Below are 18,406 nucleotides of genomic sequence, written 5' to 3' on the forward strand. Positions count from 1 at the left end.
ACACGAGTGCGTCGACAGCGATAAAAAGTGACAGGATAACACGATGAGAGAGAGAATGTGACGTGAGAAAGTGACGAGGTAAAGTTACGTGATAAAGTATGTATATAAAACTTATTTCGCACCGTATTTAGCGAACCGTGCTATTGTGGTGAGATAAAGTGATGAGATACTTGAACATTTACGTATACTCATTAATATTTATTTGTACTTACCAATTTTCAGATTTTTGCGTTATGATCATTCCCACGTATTTAATAGCTTATTAACGCATTTAATTGAGGCAATTCATTTTAGAGATTCATAGGGGCAATATCATCATCCGCGAAATTTGCTATTCACGTGCCATCTGAGGAACGTATCCCTCGCGAATAACGGGGGAAGACTTGATGATGATGATGATGACTGCGCGCAGATTATTCTGGGGTCTTCTGTGCTCTGGGGTGGCTGGTCATGTAATCGGTGTGGCATGAATAATCCAGATTATGAGATGCACCGATCTCACTTTTGATTAAAAAAAAAATAAACAGGGGAGGGGCGGGTGGAAGTGTAATTTTTTTTTAATACATACGGTGCTGTAATTTAATTAAGATGTGCTTCGTCACGTTTATAAACACAGCCACGCGCGGATTAAATGTGTGTGCAAGGCAATATTACTTACATGGAGTTTTCCTAAAGACTTGATTGCACATAAACTTCAAAAACCGTTCTGCATAAAAACTTGGTCTGTGCACCGAAACGGTGTCCTAAACGCAGACACATAAAAAGACGTGCACGCGCATACGCGCGCGTACATACGTACATTAAACACATATTCAAATCACGCAAGACAGCCATAAGCACACAGAAGCGCACATACACACATATAATACACAGATCAAAAACATCACAAGTGTATGCATACACATTGTTACGCATGATAACAAATTACATTATGATGTAATACACTACTAAACACACACAGATGTGTACACACGCAATATAACACCCATAACACACCATTCTCAACTCGCACAGATGTACACACACACACACCTACATTTCACACCCATTCAGGTAAACCAAACCTTTATAAACAGTTTGCTTGCGTTGTGACCGAAACGTCGTGAGAATTATTTTATTATGTTTTATTTTTATTATTTTATTATTTCCCTTCTACGTGACTTTACCGAAAGAACCAAGAAGACAGCCTCTCCTGTTGGAGGAGCTCACCGATGGGAACGGATCCAGATCTATTAAGGATCAGTGAGCTCCTCAAACATTCCACTTTAATTTAACCCAGAGTGGATTTGTAGGCAGGCCAGCATGAATGTTTCATTACACACACATATACATTACCAGATGTGTATACACACAAGGACAAACCGTATGCATGTAACATACCCCCATGCACAACTCAATCTTAAACACACACACAAATGTGTGCACAAACAAGCATACATTTCACACCCAGATACAAAGACAAAGATCCCCCGTATAGTCTTGACAGACTGCTGGGTAAAGTGCTGTTAGCGAGCACCTATGAAGGCCGGCACGGTACACGAGGGGGTGTGGGTGGCCAGCACCACGCCCGACCGCTTTTGTCCCCCTAGTGGCGATGTTTACACACCGCACCAGGTACTAATTTGAGGCCGAGTCGACCTAGGGGAGGCCCAGGACCGGTTCAGATAATCGTCACTGGTGTTGGCCGTGAGCGGGAATCGAATTCGGGTCGCTGGATTCGTAGCGCAGCGCGCTAACCACTACACTACCGCTCCCCACACACCCAGATTTGCTCGTGAGCGCACGCACACACACACGCACATGAGAGACAGATATTTTGCGATGCCAACTTCCATGGCCACGACTCGACATTAAATCACCGTGAGCGCTCAACGTAACTTTTATATTTCATCTCGTGAGAAGACGCCGATGAAACAAATCGGTATATCTGCAGATAATTTTTTTAATGGGGAAAAAAAAAAGTCAAGCCTACTCCAGAGGTGGAATCCAAGGGTTCAAAGTTAAGCTTTTCTAAACAGGGCCCTACATTAATAATAAAGGACGGGCAATGCAATCTCGCCGGTAAATATTGAGAAAATACCAATTGTCAGGGTCTTGTAAGGGGTTGGCTCGGGGGGGGGGGGGTGATAGCCCCCTTTCTTCCTTGCATCCACCAATGATTGACCCAATTCTATTTTGATTTAATACCTAGGCATTTGCGACCAATATTATGGGTTAGATCGCGTGAATATCAGTGTAACCCGCGCCACTGCCAAAGGCAGCCAATTAATAAGGATTGTCACGTTAACAAAACGTGCCAGTCCGTTACCCAGTTGAGCACATCGATGTGTTGGAGAGTAAAATTGTATAAATGTTGTGGGTTTACTCTCCAGCACACCGGTTGGTGCGGGCTGAACTCGTAACGAATTTTGATTTGAAGCTTTCGTGACTGCAGCAATTCCATACTCTTTGGTTCTTTCGGTAAAGTCGCGTAGGTGAAAAAAATAAAATAGATCACGACGTTTCGATCGCAACACAAGCAATCGTCATCGGGTGGGACAATTTTTTTCTTGCTGTGGTTGTCACACCTGATGACGATTTGCTTGCGTTGCGATCGAAACGTCGTGATCTATTATTTTTTCTACCTACGTGACTTTACCGAAAGAACCAAAGAGTATAGAAACCAATTGGCCACGTTTTGTGTACGTGACAAACCTCACTAACTGGCTGCGTCTGGCGGTGGCGGCTTTGACGACACATTTATAATTACGCGATCCAACCCACCAAAAACAAACCTCTATTGTGGAACATTTTATTGTATTTTAATTTTATTTTGCTCAGTCGGTGTTAGCTGCCGACGGCGTGACGGGGTTTATTTTAAATTCCTGTTTGCTCAACGCCCCCAACCCCCACTCCCCGTACCGCTCCCGTTCCGTTCCCACGCGCACCGGATGCCTTCCTTCATTGAGGGCGACGTTGGCGCACGCAATAAAGATCGACCGATTGACTCACCCCATCGTGCACCAATGCTTTCCATGAATGTTCCAGCTTCTTGATCAACCTGACGGGGGAGGGGGCGGGGGGAAGACAACGTTTGGTCCATAAAATGCAAGCGTTTAACCGTAAGCGGAGAAAATACAAGATTGAGTAACTTAACCCTTTACAATTCTGATGACGTATTTATACGTCATCAGTCTTACTTCCCATTCCGTTCCGATGATGTACGTGTACGTACGCGTTCGTCACCGGAACGAAATTGGAAGAGACAACGAAATAACTTGATCGGTACACCGAGGCTCCAACAAGGACATACGGGAGGGCGTGTGGCAATTTGGCGCCAGCTGTCAAGAGTGTGGTCGTGTCGCCCTGTGATAACGAAAGCCCTTTGTGTAAAGAAAAAAAAACGTTTGCTTTTCATGTAGAGGGACCGATCGGTGAAGAAGGCTTTATGAGGTTTGTTGACGTACATTCTACACAACAATGCTCATTACTATTATTCAGTGTTATGATAAAAAGGCGTGGTTGATTTGAACGCTGTTCGAAATCGGGTTGTTTTTCTCATTGGAGTGTTCTCACGAACCTGTAAGACTGAAGGATGTCGATGATGCCCAAGTAAAGGACAAGTCGTTCCCCTTTGCTGTTCTTGGCTGGAACTCCTCCCATGCTGCAGAAGACAAAAACAAAGACCCCAGTGTAGCCTTAACAGACTGTTGGGGCAAGTGCTGTTAGCGAGTAGCACCTGTGTAGGCCGGCACGGCACACGAGGGAGTGGGGGGGGTGGCCAGCACCACGCCCGACCGCCTTTGTCTCCCTGAGTGGCGATGTTTACTACACACCGCACCAGTTGCTCATTTTAGTCAGAGTCGACCTAGGGGGGAGGACCGGTTAAGACATTCGTCACTGATGCTGGCCGTTAGCGGGAACCAAACCTCGGGTCGCCAGGTTCGTAGCGCAATGCAGCGCGCTAACCGATGCCACTCTGCAGAAAAGCACGTCCGCACGCACGGCGCACAACACGGGCCAAGCGCAATAGAAATCATTACCAGCTGCCACAAACAAAGAGGCTCACGATTTATGTGCCGGCGAATGTTCCTTGCCGTCCAATTTACGGGCAAAGCAAAACCAATGTCTCCCATCACTCACGATGGGGCAAATTGCCAGGAGGGGGGGGGGCGGATGTGGTTTGTGCAAGGTTTTTTTTTTTATAAATATACACATGTATATAACGGTTAGTGAGCACAGGCCTAAAGGATCAGAAAGCAAGTGGCCAGCAACAAGCAGTACTATGAACATTACTCACCAACCCTCTGTTTGGTGAGTGAGATACCACTCACCAGCCCTGTGTGCTGTGCGTGACACCACTTGGCAGCCCTGTGCGGCGCGCGCGGTGTGCGCGCGTGCGTCCACCGACTCACCAATCCTCCGTTTGGTGCGTGGTGGCTCCCGTGCGCGACTCGGCCTGGATGGATTCCATGGCGGTGGAGTAGAGGGCCTTCTGCCCCGGGGGCCTGCGCGGGTCCAAGGCCCCCAAGCCGAACCCCGGCATCGCCAGCCCCTCGGCGTCGCGCTCCCTCTGCGCCTGGTCCAGGTTGTGGACACCGATCAGGAGGCTGTAGTCCATGATCTTGAAGCTCTCCAGGACCTGCAACGGACACCCGACTTTAATGAGGTCACCGTCGGCGGTCACGGTCGATCCACTGCTGGATGGAGGCCTTCCCCGAAGCGGCCGCCACCGTCGCCGCCACCTCTCGCGATCCTGCGGCGTTGTAATCCACAGAGCAGCTGCACGTGACGTGGTGTCAGGCGCGTTTGCATTCCACGGCTAATGCGGTCAAGCATTGTTTTTTTTCGGTCAAAGTCTTTGTTTTGTCGTCGACAAGCTACGTCACTTTAGTGGTCGTCCAAGTCTGTGGATTCCATTAAGTAGATTTTTAGTCTCGTCAAAAAAAGCAGTCGGCAGGTAAAAACTACAATCCTTATTCTGCATCTTCATTCAGACTCATTAACTTCGCCACGTGAGTAAGTTGAGCTTTTTGGTCTTGGGTGGGTAGCAGTCACTGCTGTCCTACTATAGGAGACAAAGTTTTACTGGCTGCATTATCAACGCACACGCCCAAACACACGTGCTTGTTGGTGACGTCGCTGCACACGTCTGCTTCATGACGTCTACCGCATTCCACAGCGTTGAGCTGGGTTCCCGAGTCGAGCTGACAATGTCACGCCTACCGCACCCTCCACTTGCACCAAGTATCGAGCACTTTCCTTTCCGTGGGTTTCGCTGTTACCCCTCTTTTCCATTCCAAGACGTCTGCGAGCTGCAGGGTGGGTCCCGTTCACCGATGAATATCGGAACGTGCAAACGGTTGAGCGTTCATTTTGATCACCGAGGCATAGCGCCGTTGCTATTTTTAAAAGACATTGTGTACTCACCGCAAAGAACTGTAGCGACACGACCGCACTCTATGACAGCTGGCGGTAAAACTGTGCCACACGCCCTCCTTCATGGCCTTGTGGGAGCCTTTGGTATTGATGAAGTTATTTTATTTGAGATTTTCTTCCGATTCCGTTCCGAATGACGTACACGTACACCATTGGAATGGGAAAAGGGTTATACGGTCATGCTACATTTAGACAAAAGTTTAGCGGGCTGGCGGGCACTGGGAGTGGAGTGTGCACGCACATGGTTAGGATAGTACTCAGGACGGGTAACTGCGTGGGAACACTGTCTAGGAAAAGTTAAGTTATCCCGACCCCTTTCGGTCGTGGGGTGGTTTGTTTGACCATACTTCACACCACGCTGGTCAGTGCGGGTTTGCTGGAAGCCGATGGGGACGTCCTGTCCAGCATCGGTTCTGATAGTTTGATTGTCTCCTCCCGTCCAGCCGCACACGCAAGTAGAGAGGTCCATAATTTGTCCTCCCCACCCCACCCCATTGTAATCTAATTACTGGAGCGTATGAACCCAATAGCCTGGTAAAAAATGTACCCCATTATTTGAATAATTGGGTAGCCCGGGAAAAAAAACCCAACATCATTAAGCTTTCCTCCACGTGTAACGCTACCTCTGCCTTCGCAAAGAAGCATTGCGAATCAAAGACAACATTAGCGCTGTTACACAGACTCAAAAAACACGTAGTTCTTTTCACCTCCCAAGGACCTAGGCTCTTTTTTTCACAAGGGCACATGCATCATTACATCACAGAGGTCGCAACCGGGTACCCGATACCCGTACCCTACCCGATACCCGGCTACCCGTACCCGGCTGGGTACGGGTACCCGTTTGCGACCCTGGTGTGGCCGGGTACGGGTAAGGAATCAAAACCCGTTTGCGACCTCTGTTACATCATCACTTGCACAAATCTGGCACTCAACAGCACTGGGTGTGTGTGTGTGGGAGCACCCTGTGCTAATAGCCGCACGTGTAATCCCGCTACGGAATAACAAAACAACCAAACATTGATAATCTGCTTTTTTGCAAGCGGCGTGTACTCGTTGCAAACCTAACCACTTGTTCATAATGGGCTTACAGAGCATGTGGCCATGTGGGTGGGTGGGTGGGGCTGTTTTTGTGTTACCCCCATCCCCCTTCACTGGCCAAAGCTGGATAGCGGCCAACATGTAAGTGTGCGGTCAAGGTAAGAGAAGGTAAGGGAGCAACCCTGCAATTCCTTGCACCGCCAATTAGCACGGTTGGCTACGTACGGTGCAAAAGAAGTTCAATGTGCATACGTACAAGCCGCTGCTGGCAGAGGGACCTGCAACTAGAGGAAGTTCAAGATAGAGGAGGGAATGTTGGACGACTCTTTCACACTGCGCAATCATCTTGAAAGAGGTGGGAAAGACCCACACGTTTTTTCATCACAACATCAGTTTCCCTTCACGAGGTATTTGTATTTTGAAATGCACACGTGATGATCTTGTGCTGCCCTACGCCTCCGAGAGCCCGCATGAGCACTTGCCTACAAGGCAACTATCAATAATAAGGCCACACACGTTGAGATCTTGCGAGCTGATGGCTTTGGCAAGGCCCGAGATCATTGCACGTGCAATGTGGTGGTCACATGGCATGCAAGGCGTGATGGGGAGACGTGCCGTCCTCCTCTGCTCATGGAGCGGCAGGGCACACCCTTGCGCGGTGTTAAATCTCTTGCCACGACGCAATCTCCTGTTGTGTCGGGGTTTGCTCATCGCTCACAGAAGCGTAATCAGAATATTTATTTGTGCCGGAGGAATCCTATGAGCTGTAAAGCTCTTTTTCAAAGATGTTCAGCCGGGGCGGGTAACAATGTTACAACAAACAGTAGAAACACATCATACAAATGTAAACAAAATCACCCAAACACATACAATTCAAACATCCCTATCCTACCAGGCAAAGCCCACTGAGGTATGAACTTATTTTTCAGAGGCGACCTCGCCACAAATGAAACAAAAGTGACCTATCATTCGGACATTTAAAGCTTTCACAGCTCACAGAAAGCGTTGGAATAGCGCCTTACCAAACAGTCGCGCTGTAAGGTCTTCGACATGGCGCTGTACGTATCCGAGTCAAGGAGCAGTCCATCGGGATGGTCCTGAATGAAATCGAGGTCCTTGAACGTGGGGTTCGATTTCTCGCGCTCCTTTCGCGACGCGCGGCGCTTGTACGTGGAGCCCTTCAGGTCGAACTTGATGTGCATCTTCATTGCGCGTGGCAACAGGTTGTTCATCACCACCAGCCTGATGTTCTTACCTCCCGACTGAACACAGTACAGGCCGTAAAACTTGGGCAGTAGTGTCCTCACGTTCTGGTTCAAATTCTGCGGTGGAGGTGGAGAAAACAAAGCAGTCGTTTTTTGTTTATTTTTACAAAAAAATCAAGCAGCCCATCCCAAGCGTGATCCGGCCTGAACTCTGCGTTGCTTCTGAAACTCAACGAGATCGAATTAATTCCACGGTGATTTGGTCATATGCTTAAAGTCAAGGGATTATACTTGTCGAGTTGGGTATGTGCGGGGTCAGCGACCAAGAAAATATTCCCACACACAGGTGCACGACATCCAGTATCCCTCTCGGAATGTGGCCTCTGGCCGCAAGTCACCTGCCACTCCTGGTCTGCCAGCGACTAGGAAAATATTCAGTGAGGAATAAAGCCCTGGTCGTGCATCTTACCAGATCACTTGGAAAAACGGCAGATCTCGTCAGATCACGCAAACTAAGCGGGATTTGATTCAGGATAGTACTTGGACGGGTGACCGCCAGAGGTCGCAACTGGGTACCCGAAACCCGTACCCTACCCGATACCCGGCTACCCGTACCCGGCCGGGTCCGGGTACGGTTACCCGTTTGCGACCCTGGTGCGGCTGGGTACGGGTACGGGTAGACCGTGAGTCACTGGTGAGTAACTGTTTGTCACTCATTTCCCAACGTCTTGTCTCTTCTCACAATTCAAGTTCCTAGAATCAACCCACCCGCACCTGCAACATGGCTTCATTCCAGAGGTCGCAATCGGGTACCCAATACCCGTACCCTACCCGTACCCGGCCGGGTACGGGTAGGGTACGGGTACGGCCGGGTACGGGTACCCGTTTGCGACCCTGGTGCGGCCGGGTACGGGTAAAGAATCAAAACCAGTTTGCGACCTCTGGTGACCGCTATGCACAACAGGCGTTATAGGCTGCGACTATGGGGCAGCAGTGGGAAGTCCAGTAAAATAATTTGTTGTACTGGACTTCTACGCTACCATATCTATGCACAAAACCACCGAAAAATAAATGTTTCAATTGTTCACAACCCCAACTTCAAAATATCCAAAAGCAGGACCCACCCTTGAACACGATTTTCGGGGGAACATTGCCACGGTTTTGTTTCTCGCAAATATCAATCACAAAATCCAATCCTACGACCTCGCAACATCCTACCGCGTCGTCAGGCAGGGGGACAGCGCCGCAAACAGCGCGGCAATTAACGAGCACAGAGCGCCTGCAGAGAAACACTCACCATGTAGTATCCAGGAAGCAGCTTCTGCAAGAATTCCGCCTCCTTGTGCATAACCGTTTTGATGATGAACTCATCATCGCTTGTAACAAAGAACACGGAGCCGCTGGCGCCCGGGTTTGTAAGCTCGATGAGCGGCTCACTGCACAGCGAGTACTGTCCACGCGCACAAGCAGAATGACAGCGCACGCACAGTCAGAAGTGGCCGTACGAGACATGGTATTCTGCAACCCCCTGATGGGATTCTGACCCTGTGGTCAGAATGACAGAATGTCAAGTCAAGTCATTTTTATCATTAGACCTCCTTTGCCAGTACCAAAATATAATAATAGGGTTTTTCCCCTTTTTAATGGCAACAAAACTGTAACCTTTTTACGAGGATTCATGTCTGCCTTAACCACAATACTTTCAGTCAAAATGCAAACAAAAAACACATTATGATAATATATGCATTGTCCTTGAAACTGATTGGTCCTCACCAAGGGACGGCTTTCTTTTGAGCCTCGACCCAATTGGTTCTCGACCAGAGGACGCCAAAGGAAAGATTCGAAACGATGAGGAAAAACTACATATATGCTTACAACCAAAGAATATATGCTTACAACCTATGCTTACAACCTATCTGTACAGTTGAATGTTCCCAATTAATATTATTCTTCTTGGTTCTTTCGGTAAAGTCATGTAGAAGGGAAATAATAAAATAATAAAAATAAAACATAACAAAATAATTTTCTTATATTATTATATTCTTTTATTGTGCTTTATTTTATTATTTTATTATTTCCCTTCTACGTGACTTTACCGAAAGAACCAAGAAGATGAATCCCTGCAGTCACGAAAGCTTTAAATCGAAATTAACATTATTGTCAAAAAGAAACGTGATGGCAACTCACTAAATAATCATCGGGTCTGATCCCGAACAGTTCACGGAAGTATCTGAAAGCCACCGGCGCGTAGGTCTTGAATCTGAAGTCGGAGTAGTGGTGAGCGGGCGTTAAGTTACTTCCTTCGCTGTGAACAAACGGACGCAGGGGAATCGATCAACAAAAACATGGTGGCACGAGCAAGTCCCCGATCGCACAAGAGCGAGATAAAAAAAACACCACCGTAAACACACGCATGTACGTAATTGACTTCTTTCGCACCATACATAGCCAACCGTGCTAATTTGGCAGTGTGGGGGAAGGACAAAACATAAAAAAGCAGTTCTCAAGTGAGTTTTCAATCTAGATGATGTGAAAATCCAAAGCTCCCAGAGGCTTCAAAAGAACTGGAGGAAGAGCGTTCCAGACGGCCTCAGTAACGCATCTTAAAGCGCGCAATGCAGTGACCATCTTTGTTCGATGACTACATTGACGTTCAGTGCATGATGGGAAAATGGTTTTAGTATTATAACAAGGAATGGAAATCCAAATTGTACAAAAAATGTCACCAATTATAAACACATCGCAATGCACACATACAACCTCATGTTACACTTAATATACATGCAATACAGTTATAATTGAGCATATGAAATGTAAGTGAATGCACCGTGCAGATACGTATTGTACTGATGGATGGAGGCCTCTCCTCACACCGTGTGGTTCCAAGGGGTAATTTGACCATACTTCACCACGTTGGTCAGCATGGGTTGGTGAATGTGGGGTGCATATATGTTCAAGCTGCACCGCCCTCTCTTGAAAACGCAGCCTTGCAACACCTCTCTTATGCACAGCGGTCACCCATTGGGCACATTCTGAATAATTTGGCCACAGGCCTATTGTCAGGGCTTAATTTCGGCTGGAAATCGAACTTGTGTCGCCAGAGTTCATAGTGAAGCATTGTTAACCGCGATACGAGTGCTTCCAACTATGTATACGCACCCACACACGCCCACACACAAAGAGATCCTCCGCGTAGCCTTAACAGACTGTAGGGGCAAGTGTTGTTAGCGAGCACCTATGAAGGCGGGCACGGCACACGAGGGAGGGGGTGGGTGACCAGCACCACACTCGGCCGGCTTTGTCTCCCTAGTGGCGATGTTTACACACACACACACGCACGCACGTTCTCCACCACGCGGTTGATAGCCTATTGAAACTTACCTTGGGAAAAATATGCTCTCCACTACGTAAAAGTCTTGCATGAGGACGTCTCGCTCGGGCTTGGAGCTCAGGTTGCCCACCGTGTAGCCAATGCCCAGCTCGATGGCCCCTCGCAGGGCTGACGATGTGGTCTGCCACAACAAAAATCAACAGCCGCTCGGTCATCATTGCAACCGCAGCAGCAGCAGAGCTGACGATAAACCACACAACGGCATGCGGCATAATTAGTACTCAAGCTGTAGAACGGATTACCACCCCCCATCGCTGCATCGATATCACTGGTCAACAAAAAAAACATTTTTTTCTGGCCTGGACTTTTGCAGCTGTTCTAGACTAATTTCAGGGTGCTGATTCCAAATCTGATCTCAGATTTGCTCTAACACATCTCATTTTTATGCTATCGGCATACCCCATTTTCATTGATTTTACCCGAAATTAACTCTGTCACTTATGATTGCAAGTTGTTGCGAGTCAGTGACTGCTTTAGTGTTAAAATATGGTGCTGTATTTTTAGGATAGTGTGTTTATAATATCATTTTATGTAGATATCCACATTTATTTTATATTTTTCTTCTGCAGTTTTAATTGAAAATGCAATATTTGACATCTCAAAAACCTGATGTGATAGACAAAAACTGATGCCAGATTTGGAATCAGCACCCCAAAATTACCTTAATACCGTTGGAATACCTTATGCCAAAAAAAGTGTGTTGACCAGTGTATTAGGAAGCCGCTGGGAGCTATTCACTTTTAAATCACCTAGATTGAAAACTCATTTCTCTAGAACTGCTTTTTGTGTTTGGTTTATCCTTACCCTGCACCTCCGATAAACATGGTTGGCTACGTACGTACATACATACATGGTGGCAGCTTAGAGAGGCCTTCATCCAGCAGCGGAGAGAGCGTGGCTGATGATGAACAATTCAAATAGGATTGGTGGCACAGCGGTAATCGCACTGTGTTATGAACCTGATTTGAGTTCACTTCCCTCCCATTGCTTGCAGTATGGAGTTAGAATGATGGCTTTAATCTAAGTTGTCTTGTGGTTGTTGTTGTTGTTTGACTTGCATCCCACTGGGATTTTTGCACAGCGTTGGTGTACGGTGCTTTGTTTTCTGGAAGACTTTTGCAGTTTTTTTCGGGATTTTTCTGTTTGCGCATATAGTCACTTTAAGATGTTTTCTTGTTCATGTTTATGTTTTTTGTTTGTTGCGGTTGCACCCGATTCAAGAACCGAGTGGCTCACAGGGCTATAACTAATAAATGAAACAGAAACCTGAAATTGCTAACAGCACAAGTGTGTGGATATCCAAAACAGTTCACGAGTCCCTTTCACCAACCCAACACTGACAGGCACGGTGAAGTAAGATCACAAAACATCTACTGCCGATAACAGTGCGTATAGACCTGCTTCCAGAATTGGAAGGGCAAAGGGCTGAAAATCAATGGCAGAGTAAATCAAGTGAAGGCCCAGAAGAGGCTTGGATCCCACTTGCCATGAGTGCTACCCAAAACACACAGAAATCCAAAGCTTTAGCTTCACAGACTGTTGAGGCGAGCGTCGTTAGCGAGCACCTATTAAGGCTCGAATTGCACACATGTTGGATTCTCTGGCCAGCAGGACATCCAGCCAACTTTGTCTCCCCACTGCTGATGTTAACATATCACACCAAGTACTCATTATTTTAAGGCCAAGTCCATCTAAGGGAGGTCTAGGACAGGTTTAGATACCACTTCCTACCAGTTTTTTCAACAAACACATATGCTATAATATAGACAAAGATCCCTGTATAGCCTTAATCGACTGTTGGGGCAAGTGCTCTTAGCGAGCAACTATGAAGGCTGGCACGGTACACGAGGGGGTTTGGGTGGCCAGCACCATGCCGGACTGCCTTCGTCTCCACAGTGGCGATGTTTACACACCACACCAGGTACTCATTTGAGGCTGAGTCGACTTAGGGGCAGGAGGCCTAGGACCGGATCAGATAATCATCACTGGTGCTGGTGGCAGCAAGCAGTAATCGAACTCTCGCCGCCGAGTTCGTAGCGTAGCGCAGCGCGCTAACTGCTGCACTACCGCTCCCCACGTTGTAATAAACCCATACACATACAGCTCAATCACAAACGGCTTTGTTTTTTTTAAGTCAACTACAATTTCGTGTTTTTTTTCTTACCTTTTTGTAAGTGGTTTCTCCAGAAGCATCCACCCCTCTGTGACCGATCTTCTTGGCACCAGGTCCTGTGGCTGCAGTATTCTGGAAACACAGCACACAAGGGGATTGATGATCCACCACCCACTGATTTCACCGCAATCGCTCACCGGCGGTCAGTCGAAACTAAACTATTTTTTATTTTACCAGGTAAGGCCCACTAAACTACATAGCTCTTTTTGTACGCTTTTATTTAACTCACTGTGTCTGTTGTTGTTGTCGTCGTATCCTCAAATCTTGTAACTCGATTTTAACCCACTTCCCAATGTGGTATAGACTGCAAACTTGGTATACTCATGTCATACTGATGAAAATACTATATTCTTCTTCTTGGTTCTTTCGGTAAAGTCACGTAGAAGGGAAATAATACAATTATAAAAATAAAACATAATAAAATAATTCTCCCGACGTTTCGGCCACAACACAAGCAGCCGTCCCCTCAGGTGGAGAACAGGTCTGTCGAGAAGACAGTGAGTGCAAAGCCCTCATCACAGGCGTGGGAAATCAGTCTCACCGCATCACGTATCTCCTAAAACTTAAGTCGGTTGTCAACTGAACAACGTTCCTGAGATCTCCCAGAAAGAATGAAGCGATGCTGAAATGTGGTGACATCACTGGGTATTGGTCGCAATAACCTCTCAATGCTGACCTTCAGATGGGAGACTTTACAAAACGTCAGAGCCCTTTGGGATTGCGACTTACGTTCAGCCCCTCGCACGCCAGACAGCGAGGAGCGCTCGGGAAGTGGTTGTGCTGTGTACCGCGTCATTCAATTTTACACTGTAGTAGTAAAACATCGTAATTTTATAACCGGTGCATCACAAAGTTCACGCAAAGGGCAAAAACAACCCCATTTTATCCCGACAGCTCCCACGCATTCGCTTAGTGTGAGAACACGGAACCCCTCGGATGTCAAGTTGCATTTGGGGTTGGTTTTGTGGAACAAATTCCATTCGCTAAAGATGAAGAATCAAGCAAAAGGATGAATTCTGTAACGCTCTCCAATGTGCATCTGTCGCCAACTTTCAGGCAAATCTTTCATCAACAAATTGGACGGTTTTAGCTAGACCAAGTCTCGAATAGCAAAGCAACTTCATGCTGAACATTGTGTTTGTGTTGGGCCATCTTTGCTCGTTATCCCGACTTCTTTACAGATACAAATGGACGGACAATGATAGTGCACAAGAGCATCTAACCTTCACTGGAAAGCGGTTCAAGAAGAGATGAATCACACAGAACAGGTGTCTTACCTCTGTGCTGGATTTCTTCTCATTGAACCCACCTGAAAAGAGAAAAGAACCAAAACACCATGAGAAACACGCGCTTGAATGTACCGTGAACACCGACAATGGCCAAGGGAAAAAAAATAGGGTGGCCTGCTTCTCATGCAAGAGTACATTGGTATGAAAATAAGACAAGTTAGAATTTGGCAATTTTGGATAATTAGGCTGAAGCACAAAGGCCTACGGTCTTGAAGCTTCACACTTGGGCGTGATGACGGTGCCTTTGCAATTGTGGCACCTACACCTCTGGAACCCCACGTCCCTTCGAGGTCAGGGGGGACATGCAGAGCCACTTACAAATCTTCAAATCTCCACTAAAAACGCATTTGTTTAAAATGTCTCCCTCTAATTATTTCCAAACGTCTTTCTCGCTTCTTCTTTACTGGGGTGATGTTCAACTATTTTCTGCCTTTCCACGCATAGCGCCCCGAGAACGATTGTTTAACGGCGCTTATAATTAGAAAATTAGATTATTATTACTTTTGTTTTGCACGACATCGGAGTGAGGGGGGGGGGAGGGAATCTTTAACGTCCCACTTTTAAAGCAGACCGAGCGTAATTATAGTTAATGCCCCCAGATTATTAAACCAAGGGCAATTTGCCTGGAATCAATCCGCCAACGTGTGCGAACAAGTTGAGCATCCTATCCGCTGGGCATGTCACCAGCCATAATATAATATCATAATATCAGAGAGAAAATAAAAAAGAAAAGGCTCATCGCCACTCGCAGCAATTAAAACGTGTATTAATTTTATTATGAGAGCAGGGGTGACAAGGCGAATGATTAGCGCGGTTGGCTACGTACGGTGCGAAAGAAGTTTAACGACCCACCTCCCTGCCTCAAACGTGCCATCACTTTTGAGGCGGATGCATCAAGCCGAGGAAGAAGTGCCGCTTCATTTATTTATTAACGAGAGATTATATAATTACGGCAGGCCAATCTGCAGGATGCAATTTTAAAATGGCAACAAATTAAATTGTCCGCGACAGCGTACAAAAAACATCCGCGGCGCTGTCACCACATGCGGCGCGTGTGCAGGAGTGTGCCAGTTACACACACAGTTGGACGCTAATCACAATGAGTCCTTGCAGAGCGAGGCTGCTAATCCCAAAACGTTCGCAGATCCAGAAGAGGTCGGGTCCAAATCTATTAGGATTGGGGCTTATCTCTACTGTATTAATACCCGTGACCAAAAATCACTCGGGATGGCGCTCAATATCGTTACATTTCGGACGCTAACCAGAGCCGAGCGTGGAACAGTGCTTGCTTGGGTGGGCGAGCACCAGAGGCCGCAACCGGGTACCCGATACCCGTACCCTACCCGATACCCGTACCCGTACCCGGCCGGGTACGGGTACGGGTACCCTTTTGCGACCCTGGTGCGGCCGGGTACGGGTACGGGTAGGCCGTGAGTCACTGGTGAGTCACCGTTTGTCACTCATTTCCCAACGTCTTGTCTCTTCTCACAATTCAAGTTCCTAGAATCAACCCACCCGCGCCTGCAACATGGCTTCATCCCAGAGGTCGCAATCAGGTACCCGATACCCGTACCCGTACCCTACCCGTACCCGGCCGGGTAGGGTACGGGTACGGGTACCCGTTTGTGACCCTGGTGCAGCCGGGTACGGGTACGGGTAAGGAATAAAAACCCGTTTGCGACCTCTGTTCTGGACCTTTTGAGCCTGTGCTCAAGCACCTGTTTAAAAAAACAAATGTACAGATACTACAACAACAACAACACCAACAACGACGACGACGAGAAATACTTTCACTTTGTCAAAGCATTATTGCCAGGCCGTTGTGTTGTTTAAGCATGCCACAGCAACAACTCTGCACACAGCTTCCTCTCAATGCAGTCCTCAAGAGATTCCGACCAATGAATGGCCTTCCCCTCTTTCTAACCCAACCACATACAACTATCAACTACACAACAGACTCGTCTGCCTCAATTAACCTCCCTTAACACACCCCCCCCCCCGCTCCCACTGCGTCCAGCAGGGACACTGCAGAAACGTGGCGTGACCGTATTAACGAGAGCGTGCTGTCATGCTTAGCAGGAAGAGAAGACATGGTCCGAGATGACCTTCACAGTCAATTGCTAGGGACAGTCGTGATTTTGAGAGTGCAGGGTGGCGCAGTGGCTAACACTTGCGCCGTCGCATCAAGAAGCGTCTGGGTTCAAGTCACAAATCGGACGCCTTTCTGCACGGGATTTGTATCGTCTCCTGTTCTGCATGGGTGTCCTCCCGGTTCTCTTTGGGTTCATCGCATAGCTTAATAAAAAATTGGACACTGTGCCTGGTGTTGGCCAAGCATCCTAAAGCTGAAAAATTACCTCGATTGGGACTAAAGAAATAGCAACGTCGCCACCTAAGGTGAAAACCCTAAGAAACCTTTGGAATAATATATATTTTAAAAATATTTTTTTTTTAAACACACTTTCATGAAATGTACTAAAAAGTTAAATAGTAATGGAAGAACTCCACGACTCCAGGAAGTGGCCCCGAAGCTTGCCGTAACGTAAGGGACCGTGGCCAATAACAGCCAACGTCAGTTGAGCGTGGACAATTAGACCCAAGCCGAAACATAACATATAAAAAAGAATGTTTAAAAATGTATTATTTGTTATGATAAAATATAGTATTGTCATCAGTATGACATAAGTATACCAAGTTTGCAGTCGATACCACATTGGGAAGTGTGTTTAAATTGAGTTACAAGATTTGAGGATACAACAACAAAAACGACAACAACAGAGTGAGTTAAATATAAAAGCGTGTAAAAAAAAAGTCTTCACAGACTCCGTTAGACTTGCCTGAGTAAACACGTGTAATAAAATAAGCCACACTCGTTTTTGTACTTTAGCGCACAAGTTTAGGGGTGCATCTTAAACAATCGGGTAGACATCGGCGTGACCTCATTTGCGCAACTTCTTTGCCACCGAGCACAAGTTATAATGAGTGCGTCTTACTTTCAGGAGCCTCTCATAATCCCGAGAATACGGTAACTTAAATAAGCATGGGGTACAGAGATGTTTCCCTGCATTCCATGCTTGCATACAGCAATGTGGCTACAACATTCGGAAAGATAACCTTGAACTCAGAAACTAAACAGATAAAAATTCCATCGACGTCTTATTATGCGGGCACGTACAGAAATATCACGGCAATTCTGGCCTTTTCTTCATCCAGGAAAGCGTCACCGAGTCTCAAGACTTCTTTATTGGGAGGGATCCTGCGTTGCGATGTTTGGCGTGGATGAGGCATCCAGAAGCAAGCGCACGCAGGAGGCAGTAATACTCCAACGCAAATTCACCAACCCACGACTGAATCACTGTGGTGAGGAATGGTCAAACAACCCTCACGTGCAGGGTTACTTATTTATTTAATGGGCGCCACGGTGGTGAGATGTTACCTTCCTCGCCTGGTATGCAGGAAGTTGGGGGTTCGATCCCCGTGGTCGCGTGGGGTCCTCGGGTTTTCCCCTCCAAATTTATAAACGTGCATTGAGATGATTTAGATTATTTTGGCTGCTATTAAATGCCCAAATGGTGGGCCACTTTGTTGAGCAATCATTTGTGGCCAGGTCGCTTCTGAAAAACAAGTTATTACCTCCGTGGGCTTTGCCTGGTAGGATGGGGATGATGGTTTAGTTTCATTTGTGTGTGTTTTGGTGATGTGTTTACTTTTCTTGTACTTTGCACTCCTGTGATCTTTATGTACTGTTTGTTGTTGTAGTAACGCTCTTACCCACGCCTACTGGACATCTGTGAAACAGAGCTTAATAGCTCATCGTATTCCTCCATGATATATAAATATTCAGATTCTGATGTGGAGACACTCTCCATGCTCAAGATCCTCATCCTCTCTT

General features: G+C 46.9%; 1 protein-coding gene across 2 annotated transcripts in view; it reads right to left on the minus strand.

The window, feature by feature from the left end:
• The window catches only part of LOC144950849 (phosphatidylinositol 4-phosphate 5-kinase type-1 alpha-like), a 56,500-nt gene that overhangs the window by 14,993 nt on the left and 23,101 nt on the right, over positions 1 to 18,406 (minus strand). For both annotated transcript variants that reach the window (XM_078880983.1, XM_078880982.1), the window contains exons 2-11: positions 14,503 to 14,534; positions 13,217 to 13,297; positions 11,043 to 11,173; positions 9,849 to 9,966; positions 8,959 to 9,111; positions 7,479 to 7,778; positions 4,395 to 4,621; positions 3,560 to 3,643; positions 2,992 to 3,040; positions 659 to 743 (exon numbers count right to left, since the gene is read on the minus strand). In XM_078880983.1, coding sequence (XP_078737109.1) covers positions 659 to 743; positions 2,992 to 3,040; positions 3,560 to 3,643; positions 4,395 to 4,621; positions 7,479 to 7,778; positions 8,959 to 9,111; positions 9,849 to 9,966; positions 11,043 to 11,173; positions 13,217 to 13,297; positions 14,503 to 14,534 — 1,260 coding nt within the window. The remainder of the gene's footprint in view (positions 1 to 658; positions 744 to 2,991; positions 3,041 to 3,559; positions 3,644 to 4,394; positions 4,622 to 7,478; positions 7,779 to 8,958; positions 9,112 to 9,848; positions 9,967 to 11,042; positions 11,174 to 13,216; positions 13,298 to 14,502; positions 14,535 to 18,406) is intronic.

This window comes from Lampetra fluviatilis, chromosome 59 (genome assembly GCF_964198595.1).
Source record: "Lampetra fluviatilis chromosome 59, kcLamFluv1.1, whole genome shotgun sequence".
NCBI lineage: Eukaryota > Metazoa > Chordata > Hyperoartia > Petromyzontiformes > Petromyzontidae > Lampetra > Lampetra fluviatilis.